The 23,230-nt window shown below is 44.5% G+C and overlaps 1 protein-coding gene across 1 annotated transcript in view; it reads right to left on the bottom strand.

Moving 5' to 3' along the window:
- Window positions 1-23,230, bottom strand: part of TRHDE (thyrotropin releasing hormone degrading enzyme) — a 327,679-nt gene that overhangs the window by 108,791 nt on the left and 195,658 nt on the right. The window contains exon 7 of the mRNA XM_032767020.2: window positions 14,343-14,408. Coding sequence (XP_032622911.1) covers window positions 14,343-14,408 — 66 coding nt within the window. The remainder of the gene's footprint in view (window positions 1-14,342; window positions 14,409-23,230) is intronic.

Genomic DNA, 23,230 nt, shown 5'->3' with positions numbered 1-23,230 from the left:
GGTAGGGTGACTGAGCTGGCCATGGACAGGTTGAGCAGTGTGGTGTACCAGTGTTGTCTGGGCCATGCCGGCGCAATCAGAATTAGATGCACTCTGTCCCTGCGGGGTTTTATTAGGACCCTGTGAACCAGAGGGAACGGCAGGAAGGCATAAAGCAGGTGGTGCCTCCACGACATGAGGAATGCATCCGTGATCGATCCTGGTGAAAGACCCTGGAAGGAGCAGAACGCTTGGGATTTCCTGTTTGTGCGAGAGGCGAACAGGTCTATGAGGGGAAAACCCCACCTCTGGAAGATCGAATGAATAACGTCTGGTCTTATCGACCATTCGTGATAGAGGAAGGATCTGCTCAGCTGATCCGCCAGAGTGTTCCAACCCCCTGGGGAAAGGACGCTACCAGGTCTATTGAGTGGGCTATGCAGAAGTCCCAGAGTCAAATGGTCTCTTGACGCAGGGAGAAGAGCGAGTCCCTCCCTGTTTGTTCATATAATACATGGTCGTTGTGTTGTCTGTAAACACTGAGACACAACGCCATGGAAATGTTGTTGGAACACCTGGCACGCGAGGCGGACTGCTCTCAGCTCTCGGACGTTTATGTGGAGCGTCAGCTCCTGCGAAGACCAAAGGCCTGCGTGCGAAGGTGATCGAGGTGAGCCCCCCATCCGAGAGATGACGCATCTGTCGTCAGGGAGAGCAAGGGTTGAGGTGGATGGAACGGTAGCCCTGCACACACCAGGGGTTCCGGCCTCAACCCCACCGCCCGTAGTTTGTGCCCTGGCACAGCGCAAGACTTCAGCAGAAGGTGCGGGGAGTGGCCGTAGAACCAGTCCGGACTCCCAACGGGGGTCAAACCACGGCCCCGCCAAAAAGCACCTCCGGGTGCCTAAGTCTACATTTGAAGGTACGGCACGAAAGAGCGGCGTAACCAGTTTTCCAGGACAGGATCCTTCTCCTCTCTTCCACACTGCCTTCTCCTACTTCCTCCCAGCGGTGGTCCCAATTGACTCAGATATCCTGGTTCTACGCACGGTGAAACAAGATATACCGCCTCCAATTTGTTTCTACCCCACCTTCCCACCCCCAACCCATCCCTCTTCAGAGGACCCCTCTCATGACAAGTCCTCTTAAAGAGGTGATCTCTCCTCGCCGCAGGAGCAATAGAGAGGTACCCAACACCACAACAGAGAAAGGGAAAAGGGTTTTACTCCGCCGCTACTTTCGATCCCCAAGTCCAAGGGAAGGCCTCAGGCCTATCCTAGACCTGCGAGAGGCCTCAACAAGTTATATGGTCAAAGTGAAGTTCCGCATGGTCTCCCTGGGGAACTAGTTCCCGTCCTTGATTCCTGAACGGTATGTCCGCCCTCAACAACATGAAGGACGCATACTTCCACAGCCCATCTTTCTCACACAACAGCGAGTATCTTTGCTTTGTGGGCCAATCACAAGCACTTCCAATTCATGCTCCTCCCCTTTGCCCTCCACGGCCCCAAGGGTGTTACGAAGTATATGGCCGTCGTCGCCGCCACACCTGCCGGCAGCAGATACATGTATTGCCCGTATCTGGACACTGGCTCAATCAAAGAACCTCCCAACTCGAGGTGCAACAGCAACGTAGTCATGAGATCACGATCCTATTCTCCAATCCACGGTTGTGGCTGCTCATCAATGTGGAACAAGTCCATCTGGTCCCCACACAAGCGCTGGACTTCATAGGGGAACCTGGACTCCATTCTGGGAGCCAGGCCTACCTACCATCACCACGTTTTCCAGGCGATTACGGCATCTTCGAGGTCTGCAGATCTCCCAACCACCTCGGCTCGCACGTGTCTCGGCCTACTGGCGCCACATGAACCGCATTACTTATGTGACCAATATGCCAGATCCGCCTCCGCCCCCTTCAAACAGTAATTTATCTCGTTGGCTCAAGTTCAGTCTACTGTCCGGGGCAGAGCCGCAATTAGACGTTCGGTGACCGTTCCAGCACGTGCCAAGCACCCTTAACGCTCCTCTCGACTGGTGGTCTAACCCCTCCCTGGTGTGGTGCCAGGGCTAACGTTCCATCCACACCAACCTTGCTCTCGCTGACGCCATGATGCGTCATCTCTCGGATGGGGGTATCGCCACCTCGATCACCTCCGCACGCAGAGCCTTTGGTCTTCGCAGGAGCTTGACGCTCCACATAAACGCGCGAGAGCTGAAGAGCAAGTCCGCCTCCGTGCCAGGTGTTCCAACAACATTTCATGGGGGCCGTTTGTGTCTCAGTGTTACAGACAAACACAACACCATGTATATAATGAAACAACAGGGAGGGACTCGTCTCTTCCTCTGCCGAAGAGACCATTTTGACTTCTGGGACTCTGCATCAGCCACTCATAGACCTGGTACGCGTCTTATTCCAGGGGGTTGGAAACTGCTGGACGGATCAGCTGAGCAGATCCTTCCTGTACCTAGCCTCCTTAGATTTGGGGGCTGGTGCCTGTTGGCCATGGCATTCCCTTTCATTGACCGATTGGACAACTAATGAGGAGGGAGGAGGATGGACATATAGGTATTCGTACCCCCGAGAGGGTACCATGTATTTCCTCTCAACTCCCTTTGCCGTAGGGGGAACTGAAGGGTGGCCGGGTCAGCTGGGGTGTATATCCGGTGCCATAGCGATGCCACTCCAGGGGGCACGCAGCCGACCCGCCGAGTGTCGCTAGGGTTAAAAGGCTTCCGGCAAACGTGCACGCGGCGCACACACACCTAATTGGAATGGATATGAGCAATCACTCGAAGAAGAACCTCCTCTACTAGCTAATTATATGTAAAGGAGAACCCATTCTGGAACATGATGAAGGCAACTGCAGTGTGGGGGCAAAACAATCTGCATTAGAAATCAGGGAACTATTAGAAGGATGACAGAGTTATTGCTTATAACAGTTTGATGGTGGCTGTTTTGCAGTAAGACACCTGCTAGCACATTAAGCTTTGCTTTAAGAAAAAATGTATTTGATGTATTATTCGGTAGTGATGCTAAACAACTGAACTAAGGACAAGCCCCACAGAAATAATGTATTGGTTGAAATTGAAGTGCATTATTTTACTGAATTTGTACATTAATTTTAGCTTTTTTGTTTTAATACGTTTTAGAAGGAACAAAAATATTGTTCAGTAAGTATTTTTAAAATACACACAAAAAAGGGAATGTCTTCCTCAGGTACTTGAATGACCCTTGTTAATTTAGACAGTCCCAGTTGATCACAACTCTTCATTAATCAGTGTCAGGGATAACTACCAACACAGACAGTTGCTCTGCTGTAACTTTTCAATAATATTCTTTCTACAGAAACCCCTGGAAAGAAACAATGTAGCAATGCCGTTCAGTATAACGATCTCAGCAGAAATCACCCCAGATAATTCACTAAGAACATAATTTCTGTGTCACTACTGTATCTAGAAAATAACATCCTGGCAGATCTTTAAAATAAGAATGAATAGATGAGAAGATCATCAACTGTGAAGCTTCAACCATGTTTATCAGCGGTTTGTGATTTTCTGTCAATCTATCTAACATTTCTTCTCAGTGCTGAAGATTGTCATACACTAAAACTTCAAATACTTTTGCAAAATTTGGCCAAAGACTCAGAATAATATATTTTCTTTTGTGGCAAATTGCCGGTACTGTTCTCTGGGTCTCGCGCTTTCTCTTCTCTGGGGTAGGTTCAGGGCGATACTGCTTGCCTCTGAACCAGTTCTTAATCACTCCCCTAGTGTCCTTGGAGGAGGGGAGTGGAGAGGGAGGGACCTGGGCCCGCCCTCTACTCCAGGTCCCAACCCAGCCCAGGGGGGGGCCCTGTGGGGGTTGTGGTGAACCACTTGACTAAGCGGTTTATTCCCCTGGGGTTACTTCCTCTCATACGTCAGCTTGTGAAGGGCTTCTTAGCCTCTCTTTCTATACAAGCCTGGTGCCCCTTACCTAGGGTTCTGTTGGGCTTCCCAATCCACCCGCAGCACTCCTCCAAACCTTCTATTTCTCTCTGGACAAACTCTTCTCTTCTGCAATCTGCACTCTGCTCCAATCCAACCTTTCTCCTTCAACTACCACCCCCTGTCTGACTGAAGCAGGGGTTTATATCCCATGACTGGAGTCAGGTGCTCTAACTGAAGTCAGGTGCTCTAATTGGAGTCAGGTGCTCTAATTGGCCACAGCTGTTCTAGTTAATCTAAAGCAAACCTTCCTCCCTTGGCAGGGAATAAGGCCCCCTGCTAACACTCTTATGCTGCCCTCTGGCCATGCTGTATCACATATCCCCCCCTGCTCAACACCAAGGGTTGGGCTACTCGGGACGAGAGGCAGTGTTAGCGTGAGAGGCATCAGCGTTGCCGTGTTGGCTTCCACCCTATGCTGGACCCGAAAATGGAAAGGTTGCAAAGAGAAGGAACCACCTCGTCACTCTGCGTTTCTTTCCTTGTTCCTATGCATCCACTGAGAGGGGCGTGATCAGTCACAAGGTAAACCGCGCCCCAGGAGATAGTAGCTGGAGAGTCTCCAAGCCATTTTTATCGCCAACATCCGTTTCAACAACAGCGTATTTTTGTTCCCTGGGGAGGAGCTTCCGGGCTGAGGTACAAGATGGGGTGGCTCTCCTCCCCTACCATCTGGGAAAGGACGGCACCGAGTCCCACCTCCGAGGCGTCCGTCTGCAGGATGAATTCCTTCTCGAAGTCTGGGCCATGAGTAGGCACCGGATGGCAGCATAGGGCTGTCCGCAAATCTGCAAATGCTGCTTCGCCGCATCTGTCCACTTCACTATCTCGGGGCCCCGAGCTTTTATCAGATCCGTCAATGGCCCCCTCTTTGTGCAAAATGAGGGATGAATCTCCGATAGTATCCAACTATACCCAAAAATGCTCTGACCTGCTTCTTGCGGACGGGCGAGGCCAATCTTGTATTGCCTCCACCTTGTTCCATTGGGGCTTCACCACACCCTCTCCCTACGACATGCCGAGGTATTTGCCTCAGCTAGTCCTATCACGCATTTCAGAGGATTAGCGGTGAGACCAGCCTTTCGCAAAGCGTCCAGCACTGCTCCACTTTGTCCAGGTGTGTCTCCCAATCAGGGCTATGTATAACTATGTCGTCTAGATAGGCGGCGGCATAGTTGGCATGGGTCGTAATAACTTATCCATCAGTCTGGAATGTGGCAGGGGCCCATGGAGTCCGAAAGGGAGGACAGTGTACTGGAACAGGCCATCGGGTGTAGAAAAAGCAGTCTTTTCCCTGGCATCCTTGGCCAGGGGTATTTGCAATATCCTTTGGTCAGATCTAGGGTGGTTAGGTATTTTGCCTTGCCTAACTGATCAACCAGCTCGTCAATGCGTGGTATCGGGTAGGCATCGAAGTGGGATACTTCATTTAATTTCCGGAAGTCGTTACAAAAACTCAGGGTGCCATCAGGCTTGGGGACTAGTACGCATCGGACTGGACCACTGGCTGTGGGATTCTTCAATGACCCCGAGTTCCAGCATCTTTCGCACTTCCATCCTAATTTCTTCCTTTTAGCTTCCGGTATTCGATATGGTCTTATCGTCACCCTTACTCCGGGGCTGGTGACAATATGATGTTGGACTAGTGCCGTTCGAACTGGTTGGGTACAAAATACGTCCTGGTTCCGGTGGATCATTTCAATGACTTCCATCCGTTTTCTGGGGTTAAGTCAGGAGATATCATCTTTACCTGCTCCTGCGGCCGTCTGCCTGAGGTAGAGCTCTCGAGTGACCAGACACGTCTCTCTGTCATGCCAGGGCTTCAGTAAGTTGATGTGGTATTTGCTCTGGCTTCCGGCGGTCTGGTTGTCTAACCTTATAATTCACTTCTCCAATGGCTTCCACTATCTCATATGTCCGTGCCAACTGGCTAGGAGTTTGCTTTCTGTGGTCGGCACTAACACCATCACCCGTTCCCCGGCTGAAATCTTCGCATTTTCGCTCCCGACGGTTGTAGTATGTCCGCTGTGCCTCTTGTGCTTTTTTCTAAATGCTCCCGTACTATCGGGGTTACTCGAGTGTTATCCGCTCTCGCATCTGTGTCACATGCTCAATAATATTCTTTCCTGGGTTGGGTTGTTCCTCCCAATCCTCCTTGGCGATATCCAATATCCCGCGTGGGTGGCGTCCATATAAAGAGTTCCCAAAGGGAGAAAACCCGTGGACGCCTGGGGAACTTCCCGTATAGCGAACATTAGATACGGCAAAAGAGTGTCCCAGTCCTTTCCATCCTGTGCTACCACCTTCCGGATCATACTTTTGAGGGTTCGATTGAATCTTTCGACTAGTCCGTCTGTTTGTGGATGGTAGACGGAGGTCCGAATGGCTTGTATATACGGAGCAGGGCACATAAGTCTTTCATTAGTTTTGACGTAAACGGGGTTCCCTGGTCTGTCAGGATCTCCTTAGGGATGCCCACTCTGGCGAAAACCTGTAGTAGTTCTTTAGCTATTGCCTTAGACGTGGGGTTTCTTAAAGGGATGGCCTCTGGATATCGTGTGGCATAGTCAAGGATGACTAGTACGTTTTCGGTGGCCCCGTGCCGACTTTTCTAGTGGGCCACTATGTCCATAGCTATCCTCTCGAACGGACATCAATATAGGTAAAGGTACTAGTGGGGCCCGCAAGTGAGGTCGGGGGCTATGCAGATATAGCTGGCATTCAGGGCAGGAGGCACAATAACGCTGACTTCTGCTCTCGTATTCCTGGCCAATAAACCTTCTTAGTATTCTATCCAGCGTCTTGTCTACCCCTAGATGTCCCAAATAAATGACTGTGAGCTAACTCTAGTACGGCCCTTATGTGTTTCCGTGGGACTAGGAGTTGCTCTACTTCTTCCCCTCGTATTTGCTCTATTCTGTACAACAGATCACGTTTGAGCACGTAATATGGCCTTGGGCCTTTGACTTTTCCTTCTACAGGCACTCCATTTACTTCCACTACCTCCTCCCTCACGTTTGCATATAATGGATCTTCGGCCTGGTCCTGCCCAAAGGTCTCACGTGCAGTGCTGAACTGACCTAATTCCAGGGGGGGCCTATTTCAACTCTTCCCCCTGGGGTGCTCCCACTTGGGCCAGGAACCTCCTCTGAGTCCTCCGTGACCCGAACCTTCCTTGTCTCCTGGGCGGGTTCGCCTACCACAAGGGAAGTCTTTTGATTAGCTGCCAGAATCCTGGTCCCTAACTTTTTTAGCCGCCCTTCGTTCTCGCCTAGCCCTGCGGGGTTTTCCAGGGGATGAGAACAATTTCTGGAGCAAATTCAGCAAACATTGGGGCGAGGCTATCTTTAGTTGCCTCTGTCTCAACTGGGGGTTGCTACCCTCTCCTGCCTCTATCGGGGGTCAGTAAGTTCTCAAACCCAGGGAAGTCTCTCCAATCAAACAGGATAAGGGAGCTTGGGGACTACTCCTGCAGAAACTCTGGTGGTATTCCCCTGGATTTCAATCCGTACTGGAATTGTGGGTAAAATTCACGGTGCCATGTACGCATGTTACCCCTGTGCTTTTGGCCGAGTTAGTTGGTCTGTTCCCACCAACTTTCCCACGAGACCAACGTGACAGCACTCCCGACATCTATTAATGCTATGGTTTTATACCCATTCATTTTTTACTGTCTGGTAAATCCATGTGAGGTCAATGTAACCCCTACCAGGTTGATCAGGCCACATTGCTCCCCATAACTCCCAGATTACACTGCATAGGCACCTCCTTGTTGGGACAGTTGGGCTGCTATATGCCCCAATTCCCACATTCATAACACCGTCCCTCATTCCGGTTATACCCCCTGCCTGGGCTAGTTGCCGGCCCCCCCACCACTCTTCCCAAACCCCAGGTCCCTTTCTGGCCGAGCCATTCCTCACTGTCGTTCCTCCCGGTTATAGTTTTTCTAGAGTTCTCGACAGTGCCGGGCCTTGGGTTTGGGGTTGTCTTCCTGGGTTGCCGTGTCTCCCCGCTTGGAGTCTGGAACAGTTCGCGCGGCTGCCAGTTGTCTTTCCACGAGGGAGACCAACTCATCATAGGTAGAGGGGTCATTCTGACCCACCAAGTCCTGAGTCCTGGTGGTAACCCCCGCATATACCGGTCCAATATTAGTACCTCCATCATCTCTCTCAGAGCTATGGGCTTCAGGGCGCAGCCATTTTCCGGTCAGGTGGATCAAGTCAAACAACTGCGTTCGGGGTGTCTTGTCCTCCATATATCGCCATTCATGGAACCTCTGGGCTCGTAGTTGCCGTTGTCACTCCGAACCTGGCCAGGATCTCTGCCTTTAGCTGGGATAGTTTGCTGCAGCTTCTGCAGACATATCGTAATAGACCTTCTGGCTTCCCCACATAGGAATGGGCAAGGATACCAGACCATTGTTCTCGGGGCCAGGCCTCCCGCAGGGCTGTTCTCTCAAAAGCCAGGAGGTATGCTTCCACATCATCCTCCCTGGTCATTTTTTTGTAAGTAATGGCTAGCCCGTATGGTCCGGGTCCCTTCCCCGTGGTGATTCTGTTCCATAAGGGTCTTCATCTGGCTTATTAGGTCTCTCAGCAGGGCTCGGTCCTGAGCAGCCTGACTCAGCAGCAGCTGATTAGTCTCTTGCTGCAATCTAGTCGCCTCTTGTTGGGCGGTTGCCTGGACCCTGGTAGCCTCCTGCTGGGCGCCGCGGTGGCATGTATAAGGGCCTTGACCACAGTCGTCCATCTTAAGGGTGGGAGGGTTATGTCTCCCCCTGGACTATGTCCCCAGCGCAGATCCCACCCTGACACCACGTGTGGCAAATTGCCGGTACTGTTCTCTGGGTCTCGCGCTTTCTCTTCTCTGGGTAGGTTCAGGGCGATATTGCTTGCCTCTGAACCAGTTCTTAATCACTCCCCTAGTGTCCTTGGAGGAGGGGAGTGGAGAGGGAGGGACCTGGCCGCCCTCTACTCAGGTCCCACCGTGCTCTAATTGGCTACAGCTGTTCTAGTTAATCTAAAGCAAACCTTCCTCCCTTGGCAGGGAATAAGGCCCCCTGCTAACACTCTTATGCTGCCCTCTGGCCATGCTGTATCACACTTTACATTGGATATTTCTATTTGTGCACAACTAATTTTGTTTGTTTGTTCAAATTGCTAAGATCACTAAACCATTCTTTCGACCACTATCATAGAAAACAGAATTCTACGGCAAAAAACTAATATTGAGATACTTCCTTCCTCAGGCTTTATGCCGATAGACTCATTGCTTTGATTTACATCAACAAATTCTCTCACAGTAATTTTTTGAAAACACATTTAGTTGTGCAATTACAGTGGCTGCCATTAAAAAGTCAACATTTGTCAAAAGATACAATAAAGTTACAATTTGTCTTACTATAGCTATGAGGAAAATGGTGGTATATCAGATTCTAATCTCTGGTAATAGTTGGTGAACTTTGACTATTTAAGATCAACAACTGAATCTTCAGGAAAATCATATTTAATAAGAGCTCAAACAAAGTCGTATTTTGTTCGGTATGGATCCAGCTTCTTTTCGAATTTTCCTCATTGGTCTGCATGGAAATGAAATTGCTTGTTCTGGTTTTAAGCGCATACTATCTAACAAGGACTTACAAGTAGCCCAGTTCTGAAATCCTTGTGCTCGTAAAATCCCCGTTAATTTCTCAGTGGATATTCTGATTGTACAATGACTGTAGGATCAGGCATAAAACGTGTACTTTTCTACACTGTGTAGATTCCATTCTGCTGGTTCACAGGAACAGGGATGAGATTGCTACTGAGCCCACATCAGGAAAAAATATAAGTTTATTTGGAAAGAAAATACACATACTTCACTGTATCTTAAAACAGCTAATGAGCCAGCTGATGTTATCTGAGGATTCATATCTATAGATCTTTCTCTTAATAATTCCCATAATAAAATTGCAGGAGAAAATCATAATAAATGGGCTTCATATGCAACAAAATATGAGAATGAAAGTCACTGAATGCATTCAAAAGGATACATGTGTACTATATGCCATATCACTGAGTCTATCACTGAGGAGGGAAGACTGGGACTGGTTGGACAAGGAGATTGGGAGTGAGGAGACTGAGGCAAGGAGCCAGGAAGGGAGTAGTGGGAGACTGATATTGGAGGCCAAGGAAGGGAGGCAGACAGGGCCCAGGAACTTGTAGTGGGGAAGGAAGAGAGAGATCAGAAGAAGAGCTGGGGTGGAGGGAACTGGTATTGGCGGGGCAAGGAGACTGGAACTCGGGTGAAAAGCTGAGACTGGGACTGGAGAGAAGACTGGTATGGGAAGAAACAGAACTGGGACAGGGATAGCTTGGAGAGGACAGGCGAGAAGGGGTCAAGCTTTGGGGGACTGGCAATGGCAAGAAGAGTCTGTGCCCACTAGCGCGTGCTCTCTTGGGTCCACACACCGAACAATAAGAATAAAAAAAAATATTGAACAAATGCTCATTACGGGCGAACCAATTGACACAGGGGCCCTATGGAGAAAAGTAAGTGATCACATGTATTATGCGACAGTTTCCAATTATATACAAAAGGGGACCAAGTTACGATTGCATAGGAAATCTTAATTTTGGCATTTCCTAACTTCTGAGTGCTTGACTTTGCAACCTTAGTAATGTTCTTTTAACAAATATTTTGTGTTTGTAATATGTAGATACATTCTGATCCAAAGCCCACTGGAGCCAATGGAAAGACTCTCATTGACTTCAATGGCCTTTGAATAGGGCAATAATATGTTACACATTTTTATATTTTATAGGAAAAAAATATTAAATCAATAGTGTTTTATACAAGTCCTTCAAGACTGTATTTTTGCTTACTTACTTAACTCTTAAGAAAAAATACAAATCCCTTTAAAGAAAAACTTTAGAGGTGAATTAATTTAATTAGTATAATCTCAACGTCAAGAGTGACAGACAGTGAGAATATTAGAACTGGAGAGAGGTCAGAGAAGGCAGTAGGTGCTGGCACTCTTGTTGACATTATTATTCCCACATGATCTCGGACCTGCAGTGGCACTGGGTCAACTCCAGATGTTTTTTGGCTTACTTTTAATGTTAACAGATGAAAGTGTAGAACACATGGATAAGGAAAGGTGAATCTACTCCTTTTAGACTCTTGAATGGAGCTTAGAAACAAGTCAGGTAACAGTGTACAGCGTAATGATTTATTTGAAATTTAGGAAGTCTTCGACAGAGTTCCACATACCAGACTGTTGCACAATTTAAGAGCCACAATAATACAGTGTAGAACACAGGAATGCAAAATTGTTTAAAGAGCTGTGAATAAATATTACAGATGAAAGGAGCTTGGTCCAAATGGCAACTTTTATTGTAGTGAAAAATAGCCAATATTCCACATTTCCCTAGACTGCTCTCCTAAAAGGTTGGCCTATCAGTTTCAATATAGTGACCACTCAGCACCAAGTAATTACGTGTCTATCCAAGGGACCGTGCAAAAGGACTTCTCCCATACATACTGTGTACATTTTAATGTACATGAGGTTATAATTTATCACAGAGCCTGAGGTTCCTACAGTAGACTAATTCAAACTGCTGATGATGCACTCAATCAGAGTGAGTGATGAACACAAATACAGCAGCAAGTGAAGTTCAAAAGGATACAGATTTGTATGATTTATGAGCTGCCACATTACAAATGAAATGTAATGTTGACAAACATATATCCATACACATTGGGCTAAGAAATAATCAAACCAAGTATAAAATAAATATGAATGAACTAGCACAGAAGAGCCTCATAAGGGAGCTTGAGATGCCAGTGGATGCCTGTTTAAACACAACACTAGACCTCCGAACTACTGTGTTTACTAGCCACATTCAATATGAGAAGTCATTGATAACACAGAAAGGTTTTCTAGGCTTGTAGCAATAAACTTTTCCAAAAAATGAAATTCAGTGATACAAAATCATATAAAGAACACGTCCATTCCAAGTACTCACATATGAAACATTTACAGATAAAATCTCACCCAAAATCTAAACCTCTATTACAAGTTACTGTCCTTGGTGGTGACTGCATGCTGAAACTAACTCAACAAATCCAACTCCACAAGCTTATGCAGCTCAGAAACATTATCAGAGAGAGCGATGCTGACCAAGCCTTTCCAGTGTCTGGTAGTCATAGTGGCGAACCAATAGCCTTTCAAGACCGAGAAAAAATTCATCATGGAGGTCCAACATTATAATTCAATGGCAATTCAAAAGCATATCTGAAGAAACAGGCCAGTTACTCGTGATAGGTTCAAACTAATGTATGCTGTGAAACTCAGTACTTCATACAGTAATTCTGCCCGCTCTCTATCTCCTCACAAATAGTTTGCTGAATACCAGAGTCATATAGATCTCTATGCTATGGCAGTTGCTTTAGTGTACATTCATTGTTCATATGTATTTAACAAAAAGCCCACTCTTTTGTCTTTATCATCTTTTTTTCTAATTCATTTTAGCAAAATCAGTTGCTTTTTTGATAAGTAAAGGATTTTTGTTGAGGTATTATGAGAAAGAAAATACATACCTGGTGATGGTATGCAATTATCATAAGAAAAAATAAAGAGATAAGGAGAAAAGAAAGGAGCTAGTCTTGCCCTTCCTTCTCTCTACCCCCCAGTGCTTGTTACCATTATTCTTCTTTCATCTATTCTTCACTTAAGGTATAATTCTGCTATCCATACAAACACTGAGTAATACCTTGATTTCAATGGCAATACATGCACAGTAAATGACTAATCAATTTGATTTATGTTGCATGGACTGTTGTGATACTAAAGCTTTTTACATTCTTCATCATTACCACATTGTTCACCAACATGGATGCCAAAGTAACATTTTTTGACAATGCATCGCCAGAGTTTAAAACTTTTGTTCTGAAGATGTTTGAGTGGAGAAAACTTTCTGCATGGGCAGGCTTCAATGGGTATTACTTTCCATTACAAATTTTAAATGTCAAGAGTCTAGCACTTTAAATTTCTATATTAACAGGGAAAAAAATTCTGGGTGAATTCCTGGCTCCTTTGGGATAATGGCAAAAGTTCCAATGACTTTAAAAGAGTGAGGATTTCGCTCTTCATGTGCACAAGTTTGTGCCTGGAAACCCTTCCAGATGAAGGCCTATTGTCTGGGGTAGAAGATAAGGCCAGTGACCTGAAAAGAGCCTTCTGGCTCCCGTGACCCAGTTATCTTCCAAAGCTTGATTGATCAAAGCCCTGCAAACTTTCTAGAAAAGCGACATTTCCTCAATAGGATTCTTTTCATTGTATATCACATTAAATACATATTTATATGACATAACCAGTGTATTTATTTAACTTTTATTTTATATTTTATCTTTCAATCCATTTTGGTTAGAGGTAGAATTACTGTGTTAAAATATGACCTGATCCCATATGTAGTTTATTTAAATTTCAAAATGAAAAGCTTACTAAGAACAGATAAGATTGATTGCTCTTTCCATCTTAGCATAATTGTATTTCAGGTGAACATCAATTTACTTTAAAGGACATTTCTAAGTAGCAGACTGCATCATACATAATTCATCAATCACAGTTGCCTGTAACATGAGTTACTTAAACAGATTTCTTAACAGATTTCTTATTACTATAACAGAAATAAAAGGAGTTGATTTTTTTTATGTTTGGTTTGTTTTAAAATGGTTTACGAAATATAACGGGATTCTGAATTACTGCTGAAAAAGTTCATCCTTGGTAAAAGTTCATCCACAGTGAATTTCTCTCTCTCTTTGAACAGAAGTGTTATTTCTTTAAACCTCTTAAAAAGGCAGAGGGAGTTTTCAAAATATAATTAAGGCAAAGAGCACTCCATGTTCATCAAAGGTAAAAGTAAAACTCCAGGGTTTTGATGGGGCAGGTGGAAGTATTTATCTGAAAAATACGATTAGCTTCGCAGCCACGTATTTTCTAGTGAGATTGACATAGTTCATTTTTATTTTATATTAAAATTTAAATGTAATTGAAGCAAAGTGGCTTTTGCCTCAGCAAGCTCTTTCAGTGACGGATAATCAAGTTCTTACATATCTGAAAATGATTTCCACTTGGTGATGTACACCAAATGAAAGCGAAACTGTGTGGCACTTGACACACTGAGAATTCTTTCAGTTGCTGAGTGACGGCTCTGATGTTATACAAACTAATGCTTCCTATCAAATTTATCTTCAGGGAGATGATGATATCACAACCGTTGAAAACTTTAAAAAGAGAAACACTGGCACAAATATTTGCTTGAAAACAAACAAACAAAAAATAGCCAAAGGCTACAAATACACATAAAAAAGACAGAATGCTTTCTACTTACTTGTAAGCCCATCTGAAATACAGAGTGACCCATAAAATTAGCCAACATTCGAATTAAAGCTGCACCCTGTGGGAGACAACAGAAGAAAAGAAGTTATTTGGCTGCTTTTTCTAAATCAGTGATATATACATTATCATGAAATATTCAATTTTATCTATTATTATCTTATTTTAAAAAATATATTTCTTTAATGATGATGTTTAAATGTGCAAGAAAAGTGTTACTAACTACATGATCAATAGAATCTTAAAAATTTCGCAACACACACACACGTTACACACCTGCTGATTGGAAGGAAGGAAGGAAGGAAGGAAGGAGTGGGAAGATCATGCAACTGCCAGACAGAGGAAAATATGATTTGGAAGAGTATTGTTACTATTAATTACCCATATGCATATAGCAAACAAGGCTGAATACAATAAAGCACATCTTTTCTGCAGCTGGAGCAGTATCTACTTGCACATCTCAAGCACAGAGATACAAATGTACATTGTGCTGTCCGTTACACCCATGCAATCACGTGAAGTATCACAGACACATAGACTTTAAGGCCAGAAGCACTCATTGTGATTATCTAGTCTGACCTCCTGCACATTGTAGGTCACAGAACCTCATCCACCCCCTCCTCTAATAGCACTATAACCTTCGGCTGAGTTACTGAAATCCTCAAATCATGATCTAGAGATTTCAAAAGTTACAGAGAATCCATTATTTACTCTAGTTTAAGCCAGCAAGTGACCCAGGCCTCATGCTGCAAAGGAAGATGAAAACTCCCTAAGGTCTCTGCCAATCTGACCTGGAGGAAAATTCCTTCCTGATCCCAACTATGGCAACCAGTTGAACCCTGAACATGTCAGCAAGTCCCACCAGCGAGACACTTGGGGAAGAATCTACTGTAGTAACTCAGAGCCCTCCCCATCACGGATTTTTGCTACTAGCAGTTACAGATGGATCACTTGCCATTGCAGGCAATCTCATCATATCATCCCCTTCATAAACTTATCAAACTCAGGCTTGAAACTAGTTAGGTTTTTTGCCCCCATTGCTCCCATTGGGAGGCTGTTCCAGAACTCCATCACTCCAATGATTAGAAACCTTCAAGTAATTTTAAGCCTAAACTTGTTGATGGCCAGTTTATATCCATTGGCACTTAACTTAAATAACTCCTCTCCCTCCTTGATATTTATCCTTCTGATGTATTTACAGAGAGCAATCATATTTCCCCTCAGCCTTCTTTTGCTTAGGCTAAACAAGTCAAACTCCTTGAGTACCCTCTCATAAGGTAGGTATTCCATTTCATTCCTCTGATCATCCTAGTAGCCCTTCTCTGCACCTGCTCCAATTTGAATTAATCTTTCTTAAACACAGGAGAGCATAATTGTGCACAGTATTCCAGAAAAATCCAAACAAACTCCACAAGGATTTCCAACCTCCTTTTTTGAAGACCTAGAAGACTAGACCACAATTACTGTATATTCTTCCTCTTCACTGACGCCTTGTTTCCAGCAGAAATACCTTTGCAGTTATAGAACTCGCACCCAGTCATTTCAGCATCAAGCCCGCAGCTTCCAAAAGCCTTGATTTAAAGACTTTCAAGAGTCTACCACAACCAAAATACAAATCAAAAATACAGATGGTGAGAATTAAAAGAATGATTTGATTAAGTAACTGAAGGGAGAAAAAGTAGAAATGAATATAAGAGATACCTGGAATTGTTTCTAAGAAGAAGTGGATGGTTGATGAATTAAAAACCAATAGTTGTATTAGGTTACATTTCTTATTAATTATTATAAATATTTGTTTTATTATAGTGCCCAATCTCAGTTAGGAGCCCACTATGTATGGAACTATACAAACGCATAGTAAGAGACAGTTCCGCCCTGAAGAGTTTACACTCTAAACAGGCAAGACAGAAGGGTGGGAGGAAGGAAGCAGTTTTATCCCCATTTTACAGATGGCAACTGATCCACCAAAAGAATAAATAACTCAGACAAGGTCACACAGAGAATCAGTAGGAGAGCCAGGAATGGATCCCAGATCTTCGTCCAGCCCCTTAATGACAAGGCCATGCTTCCTCTTGTCACATGTCCTTCCCCTACGCTGTATAATAAGATTCCGGGATTATCACACTCTGTGTGTGTCACTCTGAAGCCTATTGCATCTGCAGAGTCAATGAGAAGCTTTTGGATGGGGGAATGGAGGGATGAAAGGAGCCCCTGGTATGTGCAATGCATTATGCCCAAAGGAGAAAAAAAATGTGCAGACCTTCTAGTTATCTCAACAGCATAGTATCACTGACTGTACAATTTTGACTTCCCCTCATTCCTGCAAGCAATGAACTAGACAGTGGATCTACACAGATTTGTACCTTCTGTGAACTTCTGTAATCCAGACCCAGACCTCCTTGCACGTCCGTAAATCAGAGACACAGATGATTGAATCCGTGCTATTGGACAGGACTCTCTTTGGAACCTGCCAGCATTACCCTTTGAATCACCTGACAGATTCACAGGCACTGCGCTCCAACATATCACTCCCAGAGCTGAGTGTGCCACTTCTGCGGCTCTGCCAACCCTTTGCCCATTTGAGGAATGACATATGGAGTCTAGAGAAGTGAACTCGACTCTCTTTGCAGGGCAAAATGGCCATTTATTGATGATTTAAGTGCTTTACTCCAGGCAGTGGATGACTTGGTTCCTTGTCAAGCTGTAAAACAAATCGGTTTAACAGGTCTAGTGGAAAAAAAAATCCTTTCTATTCATAAAGATGTATCTATTCTCTTGACAGTAAATAACTTGACTCAAGTTAAATCAGGAAAGAAAACACTTATCCTGTTTGAATGAATGCTTCTTCACTCAGTGTGCTTGGTAGGCACTTTCCAAATACAAGCAAAGACATACTACCTTGCCCCTGAGAGATTAAACTCTAAATAAGACAAAACTGACTGATAGATGGATGGAGGGTAAAAGGAACAACAATCTTTAAGTAAGATGACCAGGTGCTATATATGTTGCGATTGCTTCTACATGGACAATCAAACCAAATGTTTTAGTCTAAGTATCTTAACCATTCAATAGCTGAAGAAAGGGCATTATGCAAGTCCGTGAGGGAACCAGCAAGCCCTTGCTGATAGATTCAGCCTGAAAGTACATGGCCTACATCTTCTAACTGGCCAGAGTGGCAAAGGAAAAAGTCACAAAGACTCCACTTACAGTTATTAGTGGCACATCTAATCACTTCACATCTCAAGTGATTGAGCTTTACCCAAAGATGGCATGGAAAGTCAAAACCAGGGGACTGGACTGTTAGATTTGTCACAAGATAGTCATTGGCTATATTTGAAGCTTTGTTCTTGTCATCGAGTATGCCACTTGAAGATCACAAAAAAATCTCTTAGGGGAATTGTCCAAATAGGTACTTTGAGCTAAAATGCACCAGGTGGATTAAACACATCTTTAAAAAAGGATAGAGGTGACATATTTTGCAACTTCAGGAGCAAATTCTGTAAGGCAACTTGCTGCCTGATGTCAGGAGGGATGATATTGGACAGGACCAATAGCCAGCCCAAAATGATCACCCTCATGGTACCTGTTGTTATAAACATGATTTCATTCAGTTGAGTGTTTACTAGTCCTCTCTGAAAATGGCTGAGCCACACCAGGGAGCAATATTCTGTGACAGAATAGTACAATGCAAGACCGGAATTTCTTAGTATCTGCACACTGGCTCCCCAGGTAGATTCAGCAAGTTTCTTGATCATGTTGTTTCTTGTCTTTATTTTAAGGGAAGTCTTGGTAAGGTGTTCCTTGAAAGTGAAGGTACGGTCCAGAGTGACACCTAGATATACAGACTTGGATCATGACCCAGTCTGCATGGGGCAGCTCTAGCTTTTTTGCCACCCCAAGCAGGGCAGTCAGACAGCCTTCGGCAGCATGCTGCAGGAGGTCCGCCAGACCCGTGGCTTTGGCGTACCCACCACCGAATTGCTGCCGAAGCCACGGGACTGGTCGACCTCCCGTAGGCAAGCCGCCGAAGGCTGCCTGACTGCCACCCTCGCAGGGACTGGCTTGCCACCCCAGGCATGCGCTTGGAGCGCTGGTGCCTGGAGGCACTGCTGCCAGTCTGTGTCTATTCAGGAAGATAAGCTGTTGGTTGCTCTTTGTGTGATATAGATGGAAGCAACTGGAAACTGTTTTTTGGTAGTAGGTTTAAGTGTCTATCTTGGCTAACTCTTTCATGTCATTGCCAGGCAGTGATGGTCACATCCTGATAATACAAGTTTGAATGGCACAATGGCTTTATATAATAGGCCAGATTCTCAGCTAGAGTAAATCACCAGAACTCCATCAACTCCATGGCAGTCAGAGCTATGCCATTTTATACCAGCTCAGGCTTTAGGCATATATGTTACTGGACAGAAATATTTTTTTTGAGATAGAGTTAAGGTTGAGAACATGTATCATTAACTTAAGAGTAAAAAAAAAAAATACATGAATGTTGTATTTATTTCAAAACTAAGTACTATAAATCCAGAAAATTCAGGGTTAAGGTTACACTTAACAGAAATCAAAACATATTAAAGTACGAAATGCATAGTTAAGACACTCAAGCAACCTTATTCTTTCTTGTACTGACATCATGATATAATCCCATGGTCTTTTAAGTGTTTGTGGTTCCAGATTATATTAAACTGATTTTTAAAATCACAATAGAGATTCATGACAACTTGTCTCTACCTGGCATCACTGCAGGGCAGAGTTAAGGTTGTTAATTTAATTCCTTTAACTTCCTAAATAACCTAGATTTTAATTAATTTTAATTCATAAACAAATTAATAGATTTACTTGTAATTTTACTTGCAAATCAAAGAGTAAGCACTGGAATTTTGTGGAGAACATGCTGTTCATATGTTTTCATACAAAACAGCACAAAACAGAACTACTTAAGGTACAAAATGCAACTCAATTCATAACCAGCACCTCTATAATACACACTCTCACCATATTGTTTACACATACACACACTATGTCTATATAGGGACTGATTCTCCATTACAACAGTTTTCTGCCAGTAAATAACTCCATGGATTTTTCTGGAGTTACAATGTGACACTGCCGTAACAAACTGAAGGATCAGAGCCATTGCTAGGGTTTGTGTGTGTTTATGTATACAGGGCCGGCTCTACAGTTTTCGCTGCCCCAAGCAGCACACCGAATTGCCGCCGCGGGTGACGGGGGTAGTCCATGTGCCCTTAGGGCAGCAGGTGCGTTTCTGCGGCAGCGGCAATTCGGCGGCAGCTTCTATGTTTAGCTGAAGCCGTCTCGGACAGCCAAATATAGAAGCTGCTGCCGAATTGCCGCGACCGCGGAAACTCACATGCCGCCCTAAGGGCACATGGACTGCTCCCGCTGCCCGCGGCGGCAATTCGGCGCGCTGCTTGGGGCAAAACAACAGGGACTGCCACCCCTTGAAGATTGCCACCCCAAGCACCAGCTTGGAATGCTGGTGCCTGCAGTGCCGGTGCAAGGATGTTTCGTGCCCTAGGCAAAACTTCCATCTTGTGCCCCCTCCCCCCGTGCCCCCGCGCCTGAGGTGCCCCCCGTAACGCAGCTTCCCCCCTCCGCCTGAGGCACCCCACCCCCATGGCAGCTCCCCACCCCCCTACCTTCCAACCTGAAGCACGCCCCCCGGCCCCAGTACCCGGCTGCTCCGCCGCACTATGAACAAGCACGCCTCTAGGCGCCGCAAGCTTGGAGCGCGAGAAGTGATAGCAGTCACTCGTGCCTAGGATAGTACGGCAGTCCGCAGCACTGCGCTGGGCGGGAGTTCACCTGCTGGCTGCCCCCCCTTGCTCGCAGCGGCCATCCCCACACTCCCCTGCCCCAGCTCCCTCCGCTAAAATGCCAGCAGCGACCAGGGCGGCCGAAGATCCGGCTGCAACGGTCATTGCCGAAGAAAATGGCGCCCCCCAAATCCCAGCGCCCTAGGCGACCGCCTAGGTCGCCTAAATGGTTGCACCGGCCCTGGGTGTCTGGAGCCAGCCCTGTATGTATACATGTATATCAGTATCATATCACACATAATCATGTTACCTTACCAACTAGTCTGTTATATTTTCTTGTGTGATCACAAGAAAGATTGGTTTTCAGGAGAGTTCTGACTGAGAGGGTAGTGGGCTTGTCAGCCAGCTGAGGAATGCCATAACTTGCATAGCAGGTAGTGGGGAGAAAGGATTAGTGAAATAACTTGGAGAAGTGGACAAATGAAATGTGGAGTATGGCATCCCTGGTACAGTGAAGAGGACAGTATGATGAGTGATACAGGTGCATATGGAGAAAAACCCTGGAAAGTAAGAGCAACATACCATGTATAAAGAAATCCAGTTCCACTGTAATCTCATTCAGTATTACAAATTTATGAACAAATAAAAGCAGTAAAAGTGTCCAGGATAGCAAAATGCTCCAACATACAATAGATACCACAAACTGTTGCTATATCTGACTCTTCCATAGCATTCAAAACTAGCATTTTCCAAAATGTGGTGCAATTGGGAAAGAGAGCACAAAGGACTGGCCAGGAGGCATGAAAAGTTCCTTGAGTTTTTCTCCAGTTTTGATGGATTTAGCATGTGGACTCCCTCACCCAATTGGAGAAGACAACAACTAGAATATGCTGCAGGCTATGCTAACTGCAGTTGACGTTGCAAAGACTCAAGGGGAATTTGAAGGAGACTGTGGGACTCTCACCTCCCAAATTGAAGGAGCTGGCATGCCCTACCCAGGGTTCGGACACCACTCTTTAGAGACTGACAAAAGTAGATCTCCTCAGAGAAGAGCCATAGAGGAGTATATGTATGTACTAATGAATAATTATATTTTGCAAATGAACTTGAAGTAGTAACAAGTAGTTAAACTTGGGAAGAACCCCCTTGAAATGTTATTGACAATATTCACAATTGTTTCATGGGTTCTAAATTAACTGTTTTGCATGAATACACATATAAACACATTTGTGTGTATATGCATAACACACAAGCCCAATTTATATATGTATAAAGGAGAGACGTATTATACAGTTTCCTAAAGTTTGAGTGTGAGGAGTGGAATTGAGTAGGGCTTGGGAAGAAAGATATATAAATTAAGATGATTTTCAGGGGGCTCAGGTTTCAAATGTTTGGAGAACACAGGAATACTCATTATGTAGCAGTAGGTGTGTTACATGGTGCACTAACAATCATGAAATACAGTAAGCACAAAATGAAAATATTACATAAATCAAATTCTAAATAAACAAAACAATCCTCTGCACAGCCTCCATACGTATAACAACAAACATAAAGAAGAAATTATGACACTGTACAATGGTGTCACTAATCATTAATTTCAGATTCTTTTATATGTGAGGTTCAATGAAGAAAAGAAGCCTGTGAACTTCAGTGAAGAGAGAGTATCTAGAGAAAGATATAGAAAGTTTTTCATATATCTCTTTCATTACAGTTCTGCCTGTCTTTCTTCTCTCCTTTGTCCACCACTCATTTTTCTCCTCTCATTTTACAAAAAATATTGAAATGAGATTTATTTAATATTGTACTGTTGTACAATAGTAAGTCAGTATGAAATCAAACTTTATTAATATAGAATATTTTAAGTACATTTTTCAAGTGCAATGGGAATCCCCCTAATTTTATTCCTTTTTAAATCATCACCCTTGAAATTCAGCATCACTGCCACTCTCCTTCCAACCAAAGTTCCTTTACAGTCTACCACACTGGCACTTCATTATAATTTCTATCACGGTAATGGTCAAAGGCCATTTCAGATAAGGACCCTACACCTATACGTACAAACACATAGGAAGACATAGTTCTTTGTAAAAAAAAAAAAAAGAAAAAAAAAAGCTCCTGATCTAATGTAAGAAGAAATGAGGGTAGGAAGAAAGGAATCAAAATATATATTTAATATACATTATGTATATTTATATGACTATTAAAAAAATAAAATCATTGCACATTAAATACATCCCAGCACTTCTTTTCTCAAATCACCCTTAATAAACTAGCTAATTATCTGTACGTTTCATTGAAGAAAGTCGAGCAGGGATTTGGAGGAGGAGATGGTAGTGGTCTTAGCTATTACACTGAGGAAGGTGATCCATGCATAAAGGGACAGCTTGGAAGGAGGAGGAGGAGAATGGCTGGAGGAGAAGCAGACCAGAGGGTAGACAAGGCTAGAGCCAGTGATGAAGTGGAGCACCATAGTAAGAGACAAGAGCAGACAGGAAAGGAAGGAAACTTGTGAAGGGCCTTGGAGAAAAGAAAAAGAAGTTTGAATTTGATGTGGTGGGAAAAGAGAGTAAAGTGGAGGGATTGAGGATGATCTTAGTTGCAGCTTTTTGAACCAACTGGAGCGTGGGAAGGAAGCCAGAGTGGTGACTATGTGAGCCTCAGGGGGGCCACAGAAAAAGAGAAAACTGTGGTAATCAAAATAGAAAGTGATAAAGGTTTGGACTACGTTTTAGCTGAAAAAGGTCAAATCTTAGAAACAATATGCAGGACAACAGAGCAAGATGTAGGCACAATCTGAATGTACTGGTTGACGGAGAGAGACTAGCCAATGACCCACCGATTACAGGCCTGACTGACCATTTGGATGGTGGTTGCTGCCAAATTATCAAAGATGTCACTGTTGAACAACACATATATGTGTAAAAGCAGCAGAGAATCCTGTGGCACCTTATACACCTCACATACAGCCCCCAGCTAAAACCCCTCCAACGCATCATCAGGGATCTACAACCCATCCTGGACAATGATCCCACACTTTCACAGGTCTTGGGTGGCAGGCCAATCCTTGCCCACAGACAACCTGCCAACCTGAAACGTATTCTCA

Source organism: Chelonoidis abingdonii, chromosome 1 (assembly GCF_003597395.2).
Source record: "Chelonoidis abingdonii isolate Lonesome George chromosome 1, CheloAbing_2.0, whole genome shotgun sequence".
Classification (NCBI taxonomy): domain Eukaryota; kingdom Metazoa; phylum Chordata; order Testudines; family Testudinidae; genus Chelonoidis; species Chelonoidis abingdonii.
The sequence above is the reverse complement of the archived record's forward strand: the minus strand, read 5'-3'. Positions and strand labels throughout refer to the sequence as shown.